Genomic DNA, 24,381 nt, shown 5'->3' with positions numbered 1-24,381 from the left:
CAGTTCCATTTCAGTGAGGAATACTTTAGTATCACTTCAGTCTGATTGCTAAAAAAGTGGGAGTGTTGGATGCACTAGTGTGCAGTTATACTTGCATGATTTCAACGACTTCAGAACACATCAGGATGAAAACATTTTTAAGTAATGAGAAATAATAGCAATTAATCTGATTTTGTTGATCTCTGAATAGACTTGGGACCTTTTTTTTTTGTTTTTTACATCAGTAGCGTCATAAATCCATCATGCAAATGTTTCAGTGCAACATATCTTCAAAATTACTCTTATAATGTCAGAATACAAATTTGCCAGAAAAAGGCCTCAGGAATGTTTTATGTGATACAATGGCATGAAGAAAATATCACTATGTGCATCTAATGAAATAATACAGTATTTACATACCATAAGGCAGGCAGAATAAAGTAAAAAAGGAGGCTAAAAATCAAGTCAATTAAGAACATTAACATAGTAAGTTTCCTCAATATAAATGGAAAATAGTTGCTTTATCACTAGCATTTTAAACATCAATACAGTTTATTAGCCATGGAGGAAAAAAAACCCACAAAACCCAGCTACCTCTGTAACCGTAATTTCACCACAATCATTTATTATCAAAAACACAGCAGACTTCCATGAGGCAGTGCGAACACTTACATGTCATTCACACATGTTTCTCACCACTCTGAATAGAACCTTTGGTATTACTTACCGTTGCCAAATTTTTGTTTCCTAAGCAGTGGAGAAGTGATTTGTGGGAGAGAGAGGAACATAAAAGCTTTAGATTGGCAACTGTTATGATTCATCATTATTTCTAATGCATTAGAAAAACCTCAAATGAAATCAAAAAACTTAAGAGTGCTAGCTCAAACTGAGGGAGCATCTATTTTTACCTTTTTTAGAAACGGCATGGTTACTATTCCCTTCTCAAGTTCAGAAAAACAGGTCAAAATATTATGAAGCCCTAATCCTATTTCCAGCACCATAAGTCTTTTCAACAAGTACATTCTATAAACAGTAACACTCCGAGAAGGAAAACAACAGAACCTAGTTTTCCATCAGTGAAGCAAATCAGTCACTAATCAAACAAAGCTAATACAGCACAGGTTTGCACACTGGGTATTTATTTGGGTGTGTCTCACTTCAGTTTTTGGACAGAGGAAGTCATCTTGAACATCAACTTCCCAGGTGCGTTTGCACTCAGTGCTATACTGTGGCAGGCAAAGCACTGTGTGTGTCTAAAAATTAACTTATCTGGGTAATATCAGTATTTCAGCTGTGCCAATTTTATCTCTAAACAAGATCTAGTTTCTTTACAATGCACGAGAAAATTCCTTATAAACACGCTCTCAATTGCACAGTTAACTTACTATTGGAACAACGGTGAACTGCTGAGTTTACCATAGCAGTACAAAGTCTAAATTCATTTAAGTGTTGGATTAACCACAGGTTCTTCTGCTTATCTCAGACACTGGAGGTCTGTGTCTCCTTTCCTCTGGAGTTTGCAAGTTTCTTTGTCCTAGGCGATGTCCAACTTCTCCATAATTTCAGTTCTTTGGAAATACAACGATTGTTCATCTTCCACATGATTTACCATGTCCGATAAAAATTTCTCCTCGAGGATTTAATTAATGAAACAGACACAATACATATATCCTCCTTACTATTTGTCACCTTTGTGATACTAATTTCTTTGCCAAACACTTTCTCCCAGAGATAAAATAATTTTAATTAAAAGAACATCACAGGATAAAAGAACAGACAAATGAAAAAATTGCTTCAGTAACAGCTGTGCTAAAAGAACAAGACTGTAAAAGAAGGGGACTAGATCAGTTGCAACACAGATAAGAACTTCAACTGGGTAGTCAAAGACTTTTTCAGCAACAGAACAAAGAACCCTCTTGATTCAGTACAGCGTGCTCATTTGTCTTCCATGGAAACCAAGCTGTCTATCATCACAACTGTTTTACACTTCCATCTGAGTTCAGGTAACATACAAACATTTGATTCTTTCATTTCATGATATTTGGCTGAAATAAAATCTTCATGTAAGATTCATAAGTTTTCCTCTGAAGAGAGGAGAGTTAAAATAATGAAGAATATGTACTATTAGCACAGTGATTTCCTACGCAATTCTTTTGATGGAAGACCCTGAAGCACTAACGTTGGATAATTTTTGTCCAGAGCTGTACAAGGGAATCAGCCGGAAAAAATGTCAGTGTAGGATGCAGAGAAAAATTTTGTATTTTCCTAAGCAACCCATTGAGTCTGCACAAATAGCTGAATGTCTGCAGCCAAAACTGAGAATGCACTTGTATCCTACTCCCCCTAAACACAAAAAGACCATCTTATTCATTGAACTAAAGAACAGCATTCCATGATCTAAAAAGTGTGTGTAGGGTGAAAAATCATCTGTGTGCAAGAAATTACAGCAAGATTTTTGTCTCGTTTAGGCTCCTTTTAAAATTGACTTAAATGATTTTAAGCGATGTGTACTTCACTTGTTCGTGCTTCAGATGAGGAGCAGAATTAACACAGTCAGCAACAGGTCAGATTTGGAGTCAGGATCTATTAAGAGAGCCATTCTGTCTTTCAAGGCAAAACAAAAACGAAAAGTTATTTAGAATTACCAGCTACTACATAAACAAATACATACCCAAACCTTCTGACTCAAACAGGCAGGTATCATCCACCCCTACATCTCTGCACCAGGATAAGAAATTTGCTGTGTTGTCTCGTGCAAAAAAAGACCCTGAAGGAGCATTGGCTTTGCATGGAATCTTCCGTACCGGTAAGGTCTGAAAAACAGAAGTTATCTATTTAGATAAACAATACTTGCGAGCACAGTACTTCAGTATTCTGAAATCAGTATGCAAGTTTTGCGTAGATGGGTGACTACAGAGCCACCAACGTGTTTCCTTGTTCATTAAAGAATTCCAAGTGAAGAAGACTAAGAAGTGAATTTAATGGCACAAAGTTGTCCACCACAAAGTTTTTTCAAAAGCATGATTGGCTATGTGATGTGAAGTTCAGAGCTGAATCAGTATTAGCAACTTTTTAGCAATAGTAGCAACTACAATTTTGGGATTTAGTGTTTGGTCCAGTTCACTGAATTAAAAGAAAAAAATTCCTAAAGACAGACTTTAAACTAGGAACTGAACTTTTGCAAAATTAAGGGTGACTTAGTTTCAGATCTATGTTACGAGGGAATCATAGTGTAAAGCAATAGGTCTTGAGGACCGAAGACCGTCAACGCTTTAGAAACACCTCTGTCTCCCATTTAACAACAGACCTAAGTCCCCTACACACAACACAGAAGTGTAGTCTAGTAGCTACAAGATTAAGGTTTAACACAGAGCCAGGCTCTCATTGTACTCGAGTAGTTCCGTTTACATGATTTTGGTATCAGAGGAGCTGCTACCGATACAGCGTATCAATATCTGAACCAAACAGAGTAATTACCGCAGCAAGCTTTTTGCTCTTACTGGTACATTTACCGAGACATATAGCAAGAACACTTCAGCATTTAGTTCTCACTTAGGTTTTCTTTTCCTCAAATGAAAAATAGCAGTCATCCATGGCAAAATGAAGAAAGAATGAAACATTGTTACTATGTAACATTAGAAATCTCTAAACCATGGAGGAATTCAGACCCCACGTTGATTTGAATGTGCTGCTTTTCTATTATGCTGATTTATGAAATAGTTGCTTCTGTTCTGCAGTCAGTAGTTATACAATGGCAAGTGAGCTAAGAGGTAGAAAACTGAAAATGGTGTCTCTGCTAGTTCCTAGATCTATGTCCAGAATTCCATTTTTAAGAGTCCAAAATAATTCTTGGAAATGTGGAAAGGGAATAAAAGACACGGGAGCAGGCTTCTCCTTACGACCGCTGCTGGTAGCATACTAGTGTCAGCATTTAAAGACAGTTTAGAAAAAGTTTATATATGATTTTATATTAGACATACGATAGCAGCAATGTAATAGCAGAATACATGTACACGCACAGAACTGCTCACCTCTCTATACAACTTATAAACCAAATAAACTGCAAATAGAACGGCTACAGCGATTCTACTTATTCTATCAGTATGTTAATGGGAGCTTATAAATGGCTTTAGACATATACACATGCTTTATAAATGTTTAGACATATTCCTCAGATCACCATCTAGCTCTCATTCCCCCATGTTTCTTATTCCAACTGCACTGTTTAACATTTATTTCCTTGTTTTGCAAAAACGATGCTTAGGTTTCAAAATACTTAAAAGGGGATATTAATACTCCTTTTCCCATTTCTTTCTTTTCCTGTGATATCTCTGCTTGGACCAGAGTACCTGAAGTGATACAGAGATGTTGAACCAACTCAGTTAACAGGTCAACATAAGGAGACCTAACAAATTCTATCTGACAAAACTATACTCTTCAGAATTTTTGAATGACTACGTCCAATTTAAAGCACAAATCCTGGATGACCTTATAATGGATTAGCAGCACTGTGACAGGAACAAGATGACAGAAGCCAGCTCCCGTATTCCTGGCACTTGCGGACTTGTGCGTAAGCTACTTCAGAGAGCGTGGAAAGGAGCTAAAGCCACAGTTTCTTTTCTTTAGAAAGCAGGCCTGTAGTGTCATATCATGTCATCTCCTAGTTCCCTCCTCAGCTCTCATCTCTGGGTTTTCCACAGTGCCTATACGCTAATTTGCTCTCAGGCTCTCTTAACTAGTGAGTCTTCTCCAAGACAAAAACTATCTATAACCCCAGGAACAGCTCAGAAGGGCATGACAAGTGAAATCACACCAAGTTTGTCTCCTTCCACTCAGTACTCCATTTGCAGCCCAGCTGATTCTGTGCCTTTAAACTACTTTGTCCTGCCCCATCCTGTGATAACCAGCCTATATTCTTTCATGGCATGCTAAGGGTATTAAACACTGTTCTGGAAGCCGGTGACAAAACCTTTCTATTATTTCAGGAAATTTGAACTAGGAGAAAACCCACAAAACCAAGAAATATCGTGCTGTATGGCTGGTGGCTGCCATCTGGCAATCAGAGGAGACTTGGGCCCAGCATGGGCACAACCAATCTGCTCTACTCGGCCCTGAGCCCACAGGGAACGAGCAAGTCTGCAGCACTCGTCCTGGAGACCAGGAGCTGCTCCTTGGCACAGATGCCCTCATTACAATAGCAGCTGGAAGGGAGGAGATAGCCAGGAGAACCTACGCTGCCGTTCTTATAAGGGGCTGTTGGGAAGGCATTGCGATGCCTGGCAGGAGCAGAGAAAACCCTGGGTTTCCCCTGGGTCGCTGCTGCTCCCCAGTACTAACAACACGTGAATAGATCTGGCTCTAAATATTTTATGTCTTCTGATTTAGGTAGGTCATAATGACTGAATATAGAAATGCTTTCAAGAAAAGCAAGTCGGAACAGATGGTTTGTGTGTCAGAAATTTATGCAGTTAGAGGCAGCAAATAAACCATCTAAAACTTCATGTACGTAACGGACTATCCATAAATTATGCTTCTATACCTTGACAACTAAGACAGACCTTTAAACACATCAGTCAACCTAACTTCACTGTCAAACTTGTGAAACATGGAGCTTGCAACATTTCTTTTACAATTATAAAGATCACAGTGTCTCTTAAAAGTACGTTTTTGTAGTAACAGCTACTGACAGCAAATAATAAGAGTCTAGGTACAGAACTATCACACTTAGCTAATCAAACTTGTGATACTCTCTAGTTTCATAGGGACAGAAAAAATGTCTGATTAATGGGTGCCCTAAACAGCTCAGAAGTGAGAAACACCCAAATGTAAAAACAAGGCATGTCCTGGACTACAGAGAGAAAAAACCTGCATTATTGAAGGAAGAGGAAACAACAAAAAAAGCTTTAAGTCATTTTATGGAACAAATACTACACAGATAAATATCCCTGGCAGCACATGATCTCACTAAAATGTAGCATTCTGTATTTCATCCCATTTCCCACAATATTAGGGTCTTGCTGAAGAGAACAGCAAAAAGTCCTCCTCTCCCTTCAACAATACCACGATCAGGTTTATCACAGAAATCATGGGGAAATACTCCTATTTTCTTATCACCTAATAAATTTCCCTATCACCTTTTAAATAGAAGTCTACTTTTTTAATATTTCCAAAACTGACCGTAATGTTCAACCTATAACACCTGAAAGCTCTTATTTAAGAAAGGTTTCATGCACATTTTTTTCTGATTTGTATAAATGGCCTGACTATCTCAAAAGTGCTTTCTAACAGATCATTCTGAAGTAATTAGGTTTCCATATGGCAAAAGTGACTTTTGTTGACATAGTATAGTATAACCACAGTTGCTTTGAAACAGCAGTGGCCGCAATTACTCCTATCAAATATCACGAAAACAGTTCCCCAGTTACACTCCTTTTACAATCTTGTCTTGTTGATGTGCATGCATGTGGTTTAATGCAGGATGTGAAAGTGTGAGTGAAATATATGATGCAATCCTGGAAAAATGCCGTCAGGTTCAATTCTAAACCCAAAAGGGACTCTCTTACACCGATGCTCTGAAATCACATGGAAAAATGTATTTTTTGGTACTGTTTTTCCAAAATGAGGGTCCACAAACATATGTTAAACCCCCTGTTTTTTTATGGCGGACTTGAGCCATATTTTGAAGATTCCTAATCATACCCCGCTCTTTGAATAGATGATTTCACAACTTCTTGAACTGTTAGTCACGCTTCAATAAAAGGAAAAAGATTGGCAATTTTCTTGGTTATGGAAGAGGGTTGCAGTTAGCTAGGCACTCATCGGAAAAAATTGCTTTGATCGCCTGATGACCTACATTACCCAAAAAGGGGGAAAGAATTATACTATGGAGACTGCAGTATCTGACTGCAGCGGTGTCTCATGTGGCTACTTAGTGTTACGTAAGCATAAATTCACATTGAAATTTGAGTATATCAGCTAGATAGAACATGCACCTATTTCAGAACTTTTTACAATTTTGCCCTTAACTTTCCTACTGGTCACAGAGCTATCCTTTTCCTTCTTAAATTCTTCCCACATTTTGCTCAGGTATTCCTAGAAAAGCCCTCCTTCCCCTTTCAAAATCTGAATTAGCTCTTTAGGACAGGGAACACAAAAGAGAAGTTCTGCTACAATCTTCTCTGTAAATACAGTTTTTCTCCTCATCTTTTATTTATGTGTTAAATCTAAGTGAACTGAAACTCACTGCTACAAGAACTCACTCTTATTGAGCTGTTACACTTCATCTCACCACGGAGTGACAATACCCCTAGCCAACCATCATTCATTCAGTTGCTATTCTGAATTCGTCAGGAACTCAAACCCAAAATGTTTCTGATCCCATCTATAAGCCACAGAAGTGGTGTCCCCGACACCTATTTCAGCAAAGGAAAATTAAATTCACCTTGGACTGCTTTGCAGTGCCAAAATTCAGGTTTAGTCAATAGCCATGAAGTATAGACAAGTATGACCTAGACATTAAATAAATGAAACTGTAATACCTACAAGCAAAATCACTACTCCTTGTCAAGGCGGGCCCAGTTTTGTTTTCCTCTTACCCCATTTACTACGGGAGAGAACACCTTCCAAATATAACAACTAGACCAACAATCAAAAGAATGTGCTAAATGCATAAGCAAAAGGGTCAGAAGGATCTCTGAATATGGAAATACATACATAGACTTTAAAATGAAGCCTTTCCCCCTGCAAAAAATAAAACCTAAAAAAAAAAATATATATTCCCCCCTCCCCAGGCCTCCTAAAGCTGCAATAAAAGTTAAAATCCAGGAAAATGTAAAAAATAAAAGCTCAACATGGAAATTTTGAAGGCTTACAGGTCTTTTCCAACCTTAGTGATTCTGTGATTCTATCAATCAATAAAAATCGCCAAACTTTTCAGACACGGAACCAGGAACAGCTTCCAGATCAATGAAAAATGACATTTCACTTACAACAAAGAAAGCATCCCTAAGCAATTCACTTAACAATTGGCGAAACATGGTCCTTCAGTGAAATACAGTCTTTGCACTGTCATACTAAGTACTGTAAAGAGATGGAATGGCAGGTTGGATTTCAAGTTTAAATATCATGTGTCGACCAGATTTTTACCCTACGTAATTACTGCAGAGATCATCAAAAGCCAAAAATCACTCATTATCAACTTCCTAGATTCTAAGAAAACATTTGTGATCACTTCGGAATACCTAACAGATTTATGGTACGCCAATAAAAATAACTATCATCAAGGCTTTATATCAACATACAGGCTACAACGTTAAAATAAATACAGAACTAAGTGAATGGTTCAGCCATGCTATTAGGGTCAAAGCAGAATACGTTCTCCCACTTCTTCCACGTAGCGTTGGTTTTAACTTCTTAACGTTAAAAAAGCATAGCTAGAGAATATGGTTAATTTAACAACAATACAGTTTTAAAAGTTAAGATTTTGTTGATGGCTTTGTTCTTCTAAGTGCTCTGTCCAAAACACAGCTTACTGGTCACACAGCAAAAGATGAAAACATTGGTTATTGTTCAAAAAAGGACGGGGTTAATAAATAGTTATGAAAAACTAATTTAACACTGCAACTCCTACTTCTAGCAGTGTGTTAGAAAGCCAAGGAATACAAGAGATAATTCAATTCACATCCAATGCACCAGACAACTGGGATACTCAGATGTAAATAAGGTCAAAAATTGGCAAGGCAGACGCTTCATTCACCAGCTGAAGCCCATTTGATTTATAACTAATGTAAATGTAGCCAAGGGACACGTCCATTTCAACGCATGGAGGCAAAATCACCATGTCTGCCAAAATCGGAAGGCCACCTGTGAGAAGCTGGCTATCGGGCAGCTGGATAACACACAGAGACCGACAACCAGGAACCTTCCATCGGAGAGCAGGTGAGGCACAATTAACAGAAGCTGACAACAAAGAGCCCATTTAAACAGATGTGAGACCCTGTTCCCCCCCCACTCGATTTGTGTAATTGAGGACAGGATTAAGTCACTATAGTCTTGGGGAGGCCTATAAATTGACTTTCAAAACTTGCAGACATCTAACTCCATAACATATCTACGCCTACTGACAAGTTCACTTTTATTAATAGTCTTTCAAAGATCTTGAAGAAGTAATTTACAAACTCCAGGCGTGTACGCACCACAAATTAAAAGCCATTACTTCTACTTATCTACAATCTGAAAATGCTAGCAGGCCAAACGCAAAAATCAAAGGTGGTTTGTTTTTTTTCTAATGCTCTAATAGCACTGAAGAGAGAGACTACAATCAAAAAAAGAAAAGAAGTTTTTTTAAATTTTATAAACAGAGAAACTAAGACAGAGACACTAAGGTAAGTCATGGCAGAGATCTCCTTGCAGTATTCCTGAAAACAAACGCAAAGGGCCAAGCCTGGGATTCAGTAGTTCATTCCCATTCAATAAATGCTCTCTACTTTGCCCTTAGACCTCTGGTTTTCAGAATTCACATTTAGATGTGGATTTCTAATATTGGCATTTCATAATAGATTTCTTACATAATATCTGATTAGAACAGAATTGGGCAATTCTCACAGTTGCTCTTTCAGAGGACAATTACACCTTATCTTTGAGACGTGATCGTGAGCTTTTTCCCTTCACAACCACAGAAGCCAGAGCTGAGTTAACGTAGAGTTAGTTGAAGAATCCTAGTTTCTTTATGTCCCTCATTTATATTGTAACTTAATGAGAAAAACAGGAGGACTGCATTTGAGTAAGTTGTTTGTGGCTATTTCATTGCCACACAGCAGGACCTGTGAATGAACATGGCAACTACATGCATAAGCAGCAATGTCCATGAGATACAAACTGCTCAAATCTGAGCGGATTTTTATAGGGAACATTTCAAAAAGCTTCTTATTAACCCACGATCATGTCTTATCAAACATCACATACTTGAAGGGGATATGATTCTCTCAAAATGAAGTTAAATATGAAAAATATTAAATTTTGGCAAAACCAACTTATTTTAGTCTCAGAAATTTCAAAATCACTTTTTCCCCTTAATCATTCCAGAAGAATCCAAGCTAAGGACAACGCTTAGAAAATTTCAGTCAGAATCAGCTGAAGTCCATCAAACCACGTCATAGGTTCTAAAATTTCATACTGAAAGATGCTTCCATAATTTCACTTACAGTGCAGTGTAATACAGTTCAATTAACAAACATATTTCTTTGACCTATAGAACTACAGTGGATAACCTTTCCCTGGCAGTCTGAATAACAGATGTAAAAAGCCATGCAAATTCCTTGAAGTCATAATTATAACGCTGGGTACGCTGCTGTATGACAATCATGCCTCTTCTTCCTTTTCCTCCTGTTTTTCTCTCAATGATCAGTCTCGCACTTGGTGACCTTTTGAAGTGCGAGGTGGGGCGGGGGGTTCCCAGCTCTTTCTCTAAGATTAGTTCCAAATGGTGCTTTACCTAACATGAGCCAAGTGTCAAGGAAGACTGTGATAAAGATCTATGCAGGCTAAAGGAAGACAGAATTTTTTCAGATGCTTTATCTGTTTGCTTTTTGGATTTCCAGATGTTTAACAAAGATACAAATTATTATGCACACGCTGAAAACATTCAGAAAGAATTTCACATGTAGCTCACTGCAGGTAAGTCTGATTCTCCAAAGCCCTGTATGTTCATTTTTAAGAAAAAATTCTATCTTTGCCTTTATGATTAAGAATCTGATTTTCTCTGAGTTTTCCAATTAGAAACCACAAGGAAACTGCTAGAGCCCTGGGAATTCTAAGCTGGCGTAGAATTTTAAAATGTCCGTGATTTGAAAAACATGTTGGAATGTTAATCTATACAGCCAAATTTCCAAACCAGCCTTAAATCAGCCTCTAAAGTTGTGAACAAAGCTTTACTGTATACCTGAAGCATTTGGGGCCAAATTACATAGACAAGCCCAAATGGGAATACACTTTTATTTAAATAAATAAATTAGACATAATTATGATACCTATAAATTGGTGTCTATGCCTGAAAGTGACTTCTGTTTTCTCCTTCTGCATTGCAGTCATCACTTATGGCGGTATAGTCACTATTCCCACTGTTTCAGAAATTTTGGCTCATTATTTTAAGTTCAAGACTCATTATTGGTAAATGGACCAAATTCTATAGCTATTGCTTATTCATGATTCCCTCAAAACTAGTAACACTAGGTTTGACCTAAGAATTGCACAATTAAGCTGAAGATAGTTAGTCTAAATTATATTTTCTCAAGCTTTTAAAAATATATGCTAATTTCAAGTCCCTAATCTTACATTTCTCTTCCAGACTATTCCTAACAGTCTAAATAAAAAGCCCCATAGAAAGATCTGTTACAAAGATTTTTTGCAGTTTGCTTTAAAGACTTAACAAAATAAATAATAGGATTGTTACAATGCATTTCACATAGAAGGCTACAAATCCAGCAAATCTAAAAATGGCTGTTTACATATTTCTCTCAGAAAAATATGCCATCCCTATTTGCAATACCTGGACTGAAGTAATGGTACAAGTGTTATGAAAACTTCCAGTTTTAATACAAATTTTATCAAGTGTCTAAGTATTAGCATTCCATACAAAAACAATGTTAATGAAAAAAACTGGAGATGTCTTCTAGTGAAAAGCTATTATTAGAAATCAAAGTTTGGTTCTCCTCTTGACCCGATTTGCAGTCTGAATCATTAGGATATCTTCCAAAGCAGGACCTAACAGGCAGTTAACTGCTTAAATCTGCACTGCTTTTTCTGTGACAACTACCCTGACATGCAAATTCTGATTATTTCTGCAACGCCAAATAGGAGCAGAGGGAGGGGTATGCAGGAGAATCCCTACCTCAGGTTCACTGACAAGACCAAGGCCAGTTCACACAGAGATTACATGTGCTCCAGCCAAACCAAGGAACAAACCATGCTTTCCCAAGGACACGCAGCATCGGCGGGAAGAGCGACCTGGAGAGAGATGTCTCAGTGCTCCTTCCAGGATTGTGTAGCTCTGCCCCCAACACAGCGCATGGCTTCAAGCATATCTAAAAGCTTATAAAGAGTTCTTCAGCGTATTCACCTGGAAGGTGCCAAGCAGACAACCACAGAACATCCTAAATTTGTTCAGACATCTCCTTTTATGGTCTGGTGAGAAACAGAACTCTATCCCACCATGCAATCCTCCTGCAAGCAGAAAAGCCTTAGTTGTAAGAATTACTTGCTGAGGCATATAGGGTTTGTCCACATGACCCATTGCAGGCAAATCTTACAGAATGTACAAGAAACCTGGTAGCAATCCAGTTGAACATGAGCTCAGTAAGCTATTGACATGTCTGAGAAAGGTACAAGGAATTCTCTAACAAACAGCTTTACAGTCTTGTGGAAATGATTCCTTCCAGATGGATTAGCACTTGTGAGTCATTTCACAAGATTATTCTTTTCCTCTCATACTCACATCAGTCTGCCACTATAAAGATTAATATACGAAAAGACAATGCTCTACTTTTTTTTTCTCCCAAGTAACTGAGGGCCATATCTGTACCGTAAATGATTAGAAATTGGCTCTACGAGCTTTTGCTGCAAAACAAAAGTCTCCAGAAAGTACAAGTGTGCAGACAAGCAACTTGCTGCCCCAGACCACAAAGAATCTGTTCATAGCCTAAGCATATTCATGCAATTCTCCGCTGGAGAGTCAGATTTATAACTTACAGAGAGCATCTGAACATGGATCTGCCATAGCTGAGGACTCTCTACGCTGGGCAGACAGGCTGAAGGCACCAAGCTTACAGAACACTGTATTTGCTGGGAATCCATCCCATCTACAGGACACAGATAAACTTGAGAAAGTGAAGCCTACAGTAAAAATAGAACCACCATGTTGATTAGATCGGATTTTCAGCTTGGCCATCCAGGGTCTAAGAGGACTAAGGCCACATTTCAAAGCAAGAAACTTCAAAGCAGACAAAGCTAGAAGAGACTGTCCAAAGAGAAAATTCATTCTTAGCCTTTTCCATTTGAACTTGAATTACACCTTCAGGCATGAAAATCTATACCGTTTCCAAATTTAAAAAAATAAAAAAAATCGAAGCAATTCTTTCTATTGTACCTATGGATTTTCTCATAGCAATCACACATATCCAGTTCTGTTTAGGAATCTGTTAGTCTTGTTCTTAATTGCTGTAAGTTCAAAAAGTGTTATTCTATTTCATAAAGACCAAATATAAATAAATCATAAATCCACTAATTTTCATTGCACAGCACCTCAACCATTTGTCGAGAGGAAGATTTCCTTAGGGCAGGACCTTTTCTACTTGAAAAAGAAAAATAGTAATCTGCTTTGGCCTATTTTTTGCATTTTAATATCCTGAATAATTTTAAACGCACAGCCACTTTTTGACAACTCCAGTAAGAGAAGGTCAAAGAGCTTCAGTGTTCATTTTATAAACTATAATATCTAGCCCAAGGAATATTTTACTAGCCTCCTCATTTTTAAGAGCCCTTCAAAACCACTGTGGTCTTTACTACTTTATTCGGGTTTAGTTAGATCTTAAACCAACTACTGAGTCTTTGAATTATGCCAAGGGCAGCCTGCCTCCTGTCCACCCGCCAAGCTAGCTGCCTTGGGAAACTACGAAATATCGTCCTAGTTCTCTTCCTGGTTTGATATTTCATCAGTTTAGGTGAAAATACATTAACAGGACCTATTACACCTTCTGCAATTTGTCAGACATGTAGGGTCTTCTGTAAACAAAACCAACAATGTAACCTTACAGTATCTGTACAAGTGTCTCGCCTTGTCCAAGACTTGAACGGATCTTCCTGGATGACTTACAAGTGAGCGTTACAGCAGCATATTCATTTGTCATTTAACCTATGTGATAATATATCCATATGAAGATACATAATATTTTCTGAAAACAAATTTCCTCATTTCTAAACTGCTGCCAGACACTTTGCTTTCCCTGACAATGCACGCCCTGGAGTCTCAGAGGCGTTTGTTACTTCTCGTGAACCTCCGGGATTCTGATAATTTCTCCATTCACATAATTCCCTTTATGCAAAGGAATGACTGAAAAGATAGAACAGGCATAAATACATCTTTTGTTCTTATAAATTGTTAGAGCAATGTCAGAGCTGTTACTCAATCCTGACTCTCACTGGTTCGGGAGATGAGTCAAATCCTAAACCATTGGTCCAGACTCTCTACTTTGGACGACTGGGTTCACTACATTTGCTTGTGACCCCATTGCAAAGCAGCCACAAAGCTCTCCGAAGCAGTAGATACACAAACAAAGGTCTGTCTCCTATCTACATTTAGAGAACCACGAGTTTCCACTCATTATTTTCTGTAAATAAGCAGAGTCAAATATCAATTTGTTTTCATAATGGGAACTACCTAATACTAACCACAGCTCACCAAACAGGGGAGCAACACTGTTTGGCACAAGAAGAGCTCAAAGCACTCTACAGTGGTCACAAATCAAGCCACTATTGTACAGTAAACAGTATTCCCAGGTTACAGATGTGGAAAATGAAAGCACAGAGACCTATTCTCCCAAAAGCAAACATTAAGCTTATAGCTGAGGTGGGAAGTTAACCTGGCCTCCAGTTTATTATCTTGTTCTTCTGCCACCAGCCCCTTCCTTCAATATTGACAGAATTCAAGTCAATTCCCTGGCTTTTCAAGTCCTTTAGTTTACAGGATTCTGCCTCTACTTCCACAGATATACATAATTCTCTTTAGAAACATAAACATCTTGAAATTTCAAAAACCTGAGCTTCCAGTTGCGTCACTGCTGAACTGTTTTGCACCTGAGATCCAACTTCAATTTCAGAACTTAATTAAGGGCAAAAAACTTCCACCCCAAATCTCGGTTTAGATGTCTTAATTGTAACTCTCAAAATGCACAATGTGACTCTCAAAGTGCTCTCACTAGGCCAAAATCTCGCCTTACGCAAACCTGCATGACTCTGCGGAGCCAATGCTGTCAGAGTCATCTACGCCCACCAAGTATCAGATTCGCTAAGTCTATTTCCCAGGAGCAAACGAAAGCTTTGGCTGTGGAACAACTGCAAAATGCCCTTCAGGTACTAGGACTATGGGTAAGATGCAGACAGAATCTCTTAACATTAGGAATACCTGAATGTGTGGATACATAAATTACTGTTTTCATAGACAGTTTCGATGGAAGTGCACGTGCACATCCAAGGACAAAATTTACTCGCTGTTTTCTACACAACAGCTTTATTTCAGTGCACATTCAGTTTAATCTTATTAAATCAGCTTCCGTTGGAAGAATAAAATTAAATGTATATTTGAATTAAACATTCTAGGACTTAGGAAATATTTGCATCTGGATTTATTTTTGTACTTACTTCTATTTCTTTTATAGGCCAAATCAAATCTAGATCCCAGCTTCCTGAAAGTGAGGTGGAATTTTAGATTCCAATTCATTATTCAAAAGTATTTCTAAGAGAGATTTGAGCTGAGATTTATCTGATTAACCACTGAGAACTCAGAGAAAAAGGATGATTCAGCTTCAACCTGTTTTCATTCATTTGCCATGAAAACATTGTTTTCAGTCGTATGTTCATAAAGATACGGGCAGCTTCAAGGACGGTGGGCAGACTATTATGTCCTGCCTATTAAAATGGTGATAACTATTAACACAGTTTATTTATGTTTATTTTAAAATCCTAATTAATGGGCTTACTAAACTAAGCCCAAGCAAATGTGGGCTCTGTGCATACTGCACATGCCTTGATGCTTTGAATTTGTTTGTACAGCTGTGAAATTCTCAAATTAACTATCTGTCAGGAAAAGTAAAATACTGCCAGGAGAGCATGGAGAAGAAATCCAAGCCAATGGGAGAAAATTACAAAATGGCATCCTGTGACATGAATCACTTTTACGGAATAACTCCTGCTATAATAATAAGTCTGTAGTTTCTAGACAGTAGATCATTAGCAGCAGCACAGGTAGTTCCAACAACTTACTACCATGCAAATCTTGAGCATTTATTAAGATTGGTATCAGTCATCTCCTTGTCATTTTATAAGTGTACACAATTAGATTTATTTATGACTGTAAAATCTCTAAAGAGGGGAAAAAAATGATTTCTTTACAAATACAGCATACAGTCACACCAGTCCAGAACTGCCCTCCCTCTTTCAAATTTCCTTTTTCATTTAAAACTCAAAGTTTTTTCTGTCTTAAGCAAAGGATCAGCTACAACATCAACATTTTCAGAATCATCAGGTTTTGAAGCATGGTTTAGCTGCTTAACAATGAAGAACATCATTGTCTTCTGGGATTTGCAAAAGAACCTGGCACCTAACAGCCTTTGAAATGAACAATTGTTAAATGCGTCACCTTTAGAAACTCAAATGCTTTCAAGAACTTACTACTGATTGATTAACAAATCAAACACCACAGAGTTAGGGAGCGAGACTTGCGGGGGATGCATTCAGAGCATCTACTATGATATCCAGAAGTGCCTATTATGGCATTAAGCTCAGAAGGGCCATAAGCAGAGACTGCATAAACGGCACCAGAGGCTGCCAAACTCCAGTGCTCTCAATCACACGTTACTCCCCTGGATGACAGATACCAAAGCAGAGTGTGACTGGAGTGCTATTTTTAGCTGTAGGGATTCAGTCCTGAAGAGGCGTCTTTATATAGAACAAAAAGTACCTATTTAATCTAAAATAATTCCTTTGAAGTTCGACCCTTGCAAAAGGACAGATTTCTCTGTGTCCACCTGCACAACCAGCAAAGTATTCAGCCCCAAGGAACAATATCATAAAGAACACAAGAGTCAGCCAAAGGTTTGGCCAACCCAGACTGGCCATAAGTAAGCATCTAGGGAAGACTAAGTCCACAGCAAACATGTTACGCCCCTCAATACTTTCTCAAGCTCCAACCATTTTCAGCTATGGGGGCTTCCTCATCTAGATGGGGTTTCTGTGTATTCAGCCTTCCAAGAGAGGTCTCTTCTGTTACCTTATTCAGTGCTTTCTTGAACCCAGGTAAACTTTAACATTCACTGGCAAGAAATTTCCAACCGGTTCATAAACAAGGCCCCCCCCTTCTGTTTGTTTGGCTCCTACTCGCTTCATTCTATGTCCCATAGTTTTTGTATAGAAAAGACTGAACATCTACCATGCCATTCCCAATTTTGCAGGTTCCATCATATGCCCCCATGCTGCCTCTTTCCACACTGAAGAATCCTAACCTACTCGGTCACTCATAAAAAGCTACTCCATTCACCTCCTTCACTCATAAAAAGTTACTCCTTCATTGCCTTCCTCTGACTTTTAAGGAAAGAAGACTTTACTTCTGCATCACACCCCTTTTAATCTCCTTTTCAGTTTCTTAGAGCTGTATTCCCAAGTCATATTACCAGTAGTTTCCTAATTCTTTTGAAAGCATCCCCAGTATCCACAAGTGTCTTCACATGACAAAAAAAAGGATTTATATCAATACCACCATTTTCCTTCCAGGTTTGGAAAACACGATATTTTGGGAGGCACAAATTTTTTGGTTTATGCTTTCCTGATTTATTCCACACCCAAAAAGGCCAATGCTGACCTAGGGGGTCCTTGAAAGCTGGACAAAGTTCAGTCCTCCCTAATAAGAAAGGGAATGATACAGTTCTGTTAAGAAACAAAGTGCAAAACTGACAGTGACTACAAACTTACTGCTTCTGGGTTAACTGCTTGTGCAATAGGATTTAACCGTTGCCGTTCTGCAGAGTATTGCAATATGAACTTAAGGAATTATGGCAAACAACTGATGAGTCAGTTCATGCAGTACTAGTTTTTAATGTCTTCTTACATGTGTTGCTATAGCTGCTAAAGTGGCCAGACAGCCCCAAAGAGCTGCAAAAGTGAATTCACGATCAGTAGTACACATCAAGCAGAACAGGATAGGTCATCTTCTAAGACAAAACTAAAACCGAAGTATTTTATGGAGCTTTGCTATCTACAAAGTAGCTCCCATACAATGAAAAACTTCATTTATAAAAACAGAACAAATTTTCAAGCTTGTAGAGTGACTTAACAAGTTTCCGCTCCCCCCACCCCATTATCTATAGCCTTATCCTGTCTCCCTCACCCAGCTGCAACCTGGTGCTGCCTGCAAGCTGATCCTTCTGGCAGCCACTCATTTTATATCAGTCTGCTTCTACCTAAAAAAAATTAAAAGTTACATATATGGATAGAAAAGCACATTATCTATTTTGATAGAGGCTGGACTCTATAGACATCAGCAGCTTCTTCCAGCTGCCAATGAAGTCACCAGGGCAACTGGGTGAAAGACCATAACGGTTCCGTTTTCCTGTGCACAGAGAAATGGCCAAACAGCTTCCAAATTCCACACATATTGTTAACAGAAAGCATAATAATGATTCAGGGGAGGATTGTGGAACTCTTACTATGCTAAATTGCATACGGTATAGTCTTCTTATAAATTTCCTTGGCACCACAACTCAGATTTTCCAATGTGTAGACTAGTCCTATTGCCTAGGACTGTTACACAGGGAATTACAATCTGAAAGGATAAATAGCTCCCTAATAGCCTACAATGACACACATCTATTACTCTGCCATTTCTTTGCATTCTTACTATACTAAGCATGAAATAATATACATTGAGAAAATAGCAGTGGAGCAGAATTTTTCCCTTTAATTGCATTGCCTGTTGTATCAGTTTGACAAACAAAAAGACCAACGAATCTAAGTAATTAAAACATATGGGATTAAAAATGTCTAACTGGTGTCTAATGTAACTTAGGTTCAAAAAAAGGGGATCAGGTAACTGAAGTAAGGAAGGCCATATTCTCGGCTGAGGAAGTTAATACGAGAAAGGAGGTCTACCTCTTGTCAAGTGGCAAAAGCAGAAGTTCCAAACATTGGTACATTTCTGGGTTATCTTTCCAAATGGTAGCTCTCACCAAATGAGCCACCATCAGACAAAAGTCTGATGATAAAAAAAAAAAAACAAACCGAAAAAGCAGTAGTTAGACATCTAACAAAAACATATTGTTTGAATTTCTGAATATTCACTAGAATTTTGTAGTTGTTGATTAATTTATGACTTTTATTATGCTGAGTATTTTATATTAAATAGACATGGCTTTCTGAGATGTCAAGTCTGTAAAAAATATGCTTTTCACTTTGTGATTCAATTGATTTTCTAGTAAGCCACCTGGGCAAGATATGAAAAGGGAATGTTTTAGAACTCTGCAGCCAAGTTTCCCTTTTGGGTATTCACTGAAGCTTTTCGTGGTTTTCATCAATAATGGTACCTTTGTTTGTTTGTTTGTTTTTACGGGGAAAAGCCAAAAGAACAAGCAATCCTTCTTTCTGCCTAGCTAGTTCCTAGGCTCAACAGAAAAGACTGCCATTAAGTGTTTTTTTAACTTGGGATCTACCGTAACACTAACAGGCCATCACTTAGGTGACGACAAGCTGGACCATATTATAACGAGGAACTCAGAAGTCATCCAGTACTTCGACTAACCAAACCCTGATTACAATTTTAAATATGAAATATGAGTTCCAGATGTCTTTTCCTCCTTTGTGGAGGAAGGCTTCCTTCCTTCTCTACTTCTTATCTTTCTTCCCAGCTATCTTTTCCTTTTTCTTCAGAAAAAAACCCAACAAATCCAAAGCAAGCAAACAATGCCCTCCTGCACCCACCCCAACCCTCAGAAGCTTAAAAATAAATATATAAGTAAATAAAGCCTGCCCTAGTCCAGACAATTTCTTCTGCAACAACAGTTATGAGCTTGGAACCAAGAAAAACAACTTATGCAACTGCAGCTGACACAAGGCTGTCAGTTCTCAGAACTGCTGATAAAATTTATGCTGTGCCTTAATTTCTGCTACAGACCAGCTATGAGAACAACAAGAATAGAAGATAGATTTTGTAATTTCTACTCTCGAGCTCTTTTTTTACCTGCTGTGTATTTGCCTGTTTTAGCTTTCAAGGAAGATGTATCTGAATTCAATTAAGAAAAACAGAAACAGTTTCACAGTAAATGCATTAATGTACATGTCAACCATTTCATTTAACTTCTCCCAAAAAGAAACTTGCTGCACTCTTTAATTTCTCCCAATAAGACTGTCCTAAGAAAATAATTTAAATTAAAGGGAGGTTGCGGTCAAGCAAGATCTTAACCTGATCTTCGCAAAGCTCTTCAGTATCTTCTGAATCTTCACATTTTCCACATCATCCCTGCAACTAACTCTTTACTGAACCCCTTCCAGTACACCAACAGGACCTTTAAACTCAAGGCACCAAAACTAACTATAGAATTTTATTAATCGCCTCCCTAGAGCTGTTTATGGAGGAAAAGGCACCTCCTACAGCTACCTAATATTCCCCTTGCAAATAAATACAAGGATCACATTTTCTCTATTAGCTACCACATCACACGCTGCTAGATCTTGTTCTATGTCTTACCCTCCACGTGTTACAAGTCATTTTTTGAGTAACTTCTTTTCATAGTTACTTTAATAATTACCCAAGTATTACTTCCCCCAATTTTGTATTGTAATTTTTCTACACGGAGCAATCGCCTCCCTGCCCATATGCAGAGCCTCCACAAATGAAATCTCTTAACTGCGCAACGAAGTTCAGTACCAAAACAGTCAGATACCTCAGATGCTGATAATACATGCCATAACATTTACCGACACTTACTTTGCCAGGCTTGTTTGCATCAAAGCTGTTTTCTTTAAATTTCTCCTGCAGGGTCTCAGCTAACCGACAAAGCAAGGCACCATTATCCAATTTCTCCATAAAGGTTTCTGCTGTTATTTCTCTACCTGAACAGCAAACAGAAAGTTAACATGGCAAAAAGTGTGCAATAGTATAGACTGCATTTGTGTAAAAAGAGAAACTGATAGAAATCTTGACAACAATTTAAAATATGCTTTAACTGAATAACTTGCATTACTTTGACTATTTAGTGAATAACCTCACTACTACTTTACTGGTAGACATATAGCAAATTATCAAAAAATAACATGCTTTCTTTGGGAAGGCATGTGGTATTTGAAAAATAATTCTAGCATATCTGACTCCACATACCTCGTTTTACTTATGAAATTCCAATGCTTTTAACATAGTGTTTTAAAAGACAGCAGGCACCAGTGTGCGTGGGTAGCTATAGCGTAAGAGTTGCTAACAGTACCGCAGCTTAGTTTGTAACAGAAGTAGAAAACCATGTCAAGAAGGAAAGAACCATATTTTTTTTTAAAAAAGACTTTAAGACTTGATCCTGCAAGAAGTTGACAAAAGACCACAGTGACTGCAATGCTGCTTTGAAAGAACTTTTTCAGAAGCAAAATTAGGTACATTTAAAAAAAAAGGAAGAGAGTGAAATTTCATGTTATTTATCTACTTGCCACACAGATTAAAATTTTCACCCAACAAACAAAGCCAAAATACTCTGATTTCAAAATACATCAATTTTTATCATGCTAGATGACAGTGTACTTCAGCCGCCACAGATTGTCCTCCCTGGCCACAGCAGACCAAACAACCTTCCCTTACACCGTAATTACACCTTCCCGGTGGTGGAGATCTCAAGAGCCCCACGATGAGATGTGCATTCTGCCCAGGCTGGAGAGGCTAGATGAGAAGGGAATCATTTACCTCCCTAAATTAAACTTCCAGCATCTTAACAACATTTCCAGGTAAAAATACTCTTTCTTCTTATTGAAGGTTTTCTATTTTCACATTTCTACTGGAAAAATTGCCTTCTCTTTGGACACGTTTTTGACCAGCAGCTGTGTTTTTCAGCCCTCTTAACTTCTACTAATACCAAGAGAGCATCAAGGACTAATTCTTGCCCTTCCTATTAAGACAGGATTTATTTATTTTTGGTGATATTGACATACGTCATTTGAGAACAGGAATAACACTATCAACTCATTTTTCATAGGCTGTTACACAGTAATCGCAGTAACAATAGTCTACCCGGCCAAAAAAATTAAAAAAATTGAAAATCTGAAGTGAGAGTCATTCTCCATCACATCCAGATCCACTCCTGCTACTGAAAACCGGCTTGTTTCCAAGCAGGACAATAGGTCGAAGCCTGCCAGTTGCTGGTCGGGTTTTTTGCCACAGATTTTTGACCAACAAGCCTGACTAAACCAGGAGGTTTTTTTGGTTTTCCAGTTAGTTTGAGGAAATTTATTTCCCATGAGATGTCTGGAAACATTAATCTGTTTAGAACAGGTTCACAACATTTTTTTTGGTCAAAAAAAAAAACTAGGAAAAGTAGATCTAGAAAAAAGCAGTAAAGCTTCTCTATACCTTTTCACTCAGAGGAGAGGAGAAAACTAACATTCAAAAGTAACAAAAATGGAGCAGATATAGTAAGAAGTTAATATTGTACTTCTGCAATATATTGCCAGTACATTGTTATCTGATAGTCAAGGTCACTTATAACACTGAAGATAACCATATTATAAAGCAATTTGATTACAAAAACACTAAAGAAAAGTTGATTTCTCTAGGCCCTTGTCTGAAAACTGTTAGATACTTCAGCACCCTTTGGGCAAAAAATTGTGCGTCTTCTCAGTTTGGGCAGGTAAAATCAAAGACTAAGATAAAGAGCTTTGCAGCAAATCATCTTCAGATACAACAGTAGACTTACATTTTTGGTCGAAGTTAAACTTGTTCTTTTCTAACACATTTCTACTTCAGAAATATCAGTTTAATGTAAAGTTTTTTCCCCTTTTTATTCCCTCTTAATTCTCCCTGCCATATAGCCCACTTTACAGCTCCTGAATACCTAAATGACTTCTCCAGGCAAAAGAGCGGTAGCAGCACTGCTTGTGCATAACCGACAATATTTTAGCAGTACCTTCAGCTCAGCTGAAGCCAGGACTGAAACTGTAATAGCCCACAGATACACAAATTGAACATCTCAGCACCCCAAAAGCCTTCATCACCGTTCTAGCCCACATATTTTCCCATTTGCCCCATCAGCATTTTTGGCAAAAGGTATAAAACCAGTAGAACGCTAAATTTGAAAAACGATTATGTTATATGAACTGGTTTATTTTAATACAGGATTGCATTTTATGATAGACTCATTTTCTTCTAAAAAATGTATTTCAAATATTTTTAACCTACTCAAGTTTTTTATTTTTATTTGGAAAGCTTCCCCGCCCCCCCCAGGAAAAAAAAAAATTAACATTCTACATATCTACTCTGTCCTATGATTTATAGATTTATTATTTCACTGGTCAACCCTTAAAAAGCCTAAAACCTATTTAGAGGTATTTTCTCTTTACACAGACATAGAAAAATTCCTCTATCTTCTTCTGCTATTTGAAAATATGTTTATATTGTTTTAAATGGTGAATTGCATTAGCAGTTTGGTCACTGCATATTGTACGCTAAGCCGGAGTATTTCAGTTCTGTTCCCTTTTATGAAAGCTGAAAGAATGAGTTTTGCATTGAACATCTGTATCCAATGAAAAATATATTAGGTGTCAGCTTTCAATTCACTGTATTTTATGGCTCCAAAAGGTGGCATTTCTTTGCTAAAACAGACACTCTGACATATTTAACAGTTGAAATGTATTGATTCAAATGAGAGTAATATTCATAGCCTGAGGAAAAAAAAGTCTCTGTATATTTGTATGGAAAAAACATTAAACTCCATTAAAAATGTATAAGTCCCCCTATAATTACAAGAAAGCAGTTGCAATGTTTTTATAGAATGGTAATAACATTAAGTATAATAAAAAAACAACACTAAAAGTAAGAAACCCCCCCCAGGAATACGAAGTCTTTCTCAAACCTCGCAAGCATTGCTTACCCTCTCTTCTACCACAATCACCAGATGCCCTTTAAAAAGACAAACTGTTATACCGGAACACCTACCGCTTGGAAACCGTGGGCAGCTCTCTACAAGGCCACCCAGTCCTGGGGGTCCTAATGCAACCAGACTGGGAGGTCTATGAAAGAATAACCAAGAAGAGCCCATGTCCAGGGTGCGTGCCCAAGAGCCTAAAGAAGACGAAGCATTCCCTACGGGCCATCTCAGACAACCAGAGCCTTCGGAAGAAGGCGGAGAGACTCAAAGGCTAAAACAAAGTACCAAAATCTAGTTGGTTCCTCCATTCTTGCACGGAGTTCTTCCACACTTAGTTTAATAACTACAATGCAAAACACTGACTCCAGCCTCACAACTAGCCAATGGACTATTTGAATCGCACGCTTCAGTGCTAACACAAAACTACTAGTTTACAAATGAGAACACTTCACTTGGGTGAATCTCTGAAACACATCAGTAGAAGGATGAGCTTCTACAATACTGAGGCACCAGTGGAACAACTCCT

General features: G+C 37.9%; 1 protein-coding gene across 1 annotated transcript in view; it reads right to left on the bottom strand.

Moving 5' to 3' along the window:
• The window catches only part of GAS2 (growth arrest specific 2), a 93,856-nt gene that overhangs the window by 55,345 nt on the left and 14,130 nt on the right, over positions 1-24,381 (bottom strand). The window contains exons 3-4 of the mRNA XM_059826013.1: positions 20,723-20,847; positions 2,651-2,792 (exon numbers count right to left, since the gene is read on the bottom strand). Of these exons, the coding sequence (XP_059681996.1) occupies positions 2,651-2,792; positions 20,723-20,847 (267 nt within the window). The remainder of the gene's footprint in view (positions 1-2,650; positions 2,793-20,722; positions 20,848-24,381) is intronic.

This window comes from Gavia stellata, chromosome 17 (genome assembly GCF_030936135.1).
Source record: "Gavia stellata isolate bGavSte3 chromosome 17, bGavSte3.hap2, whole genome shotgun sequence".
Taxonomy (NCBI): domain Eukaryota; kingdom Metazoa; phylum Chordata; class Aves; order Gaviiformes; family Gaviidae; genus Gavia; species Gavia stellata.
This window is presented reverse-complemented; position numbering and strand designations above follow the sequence as displayed.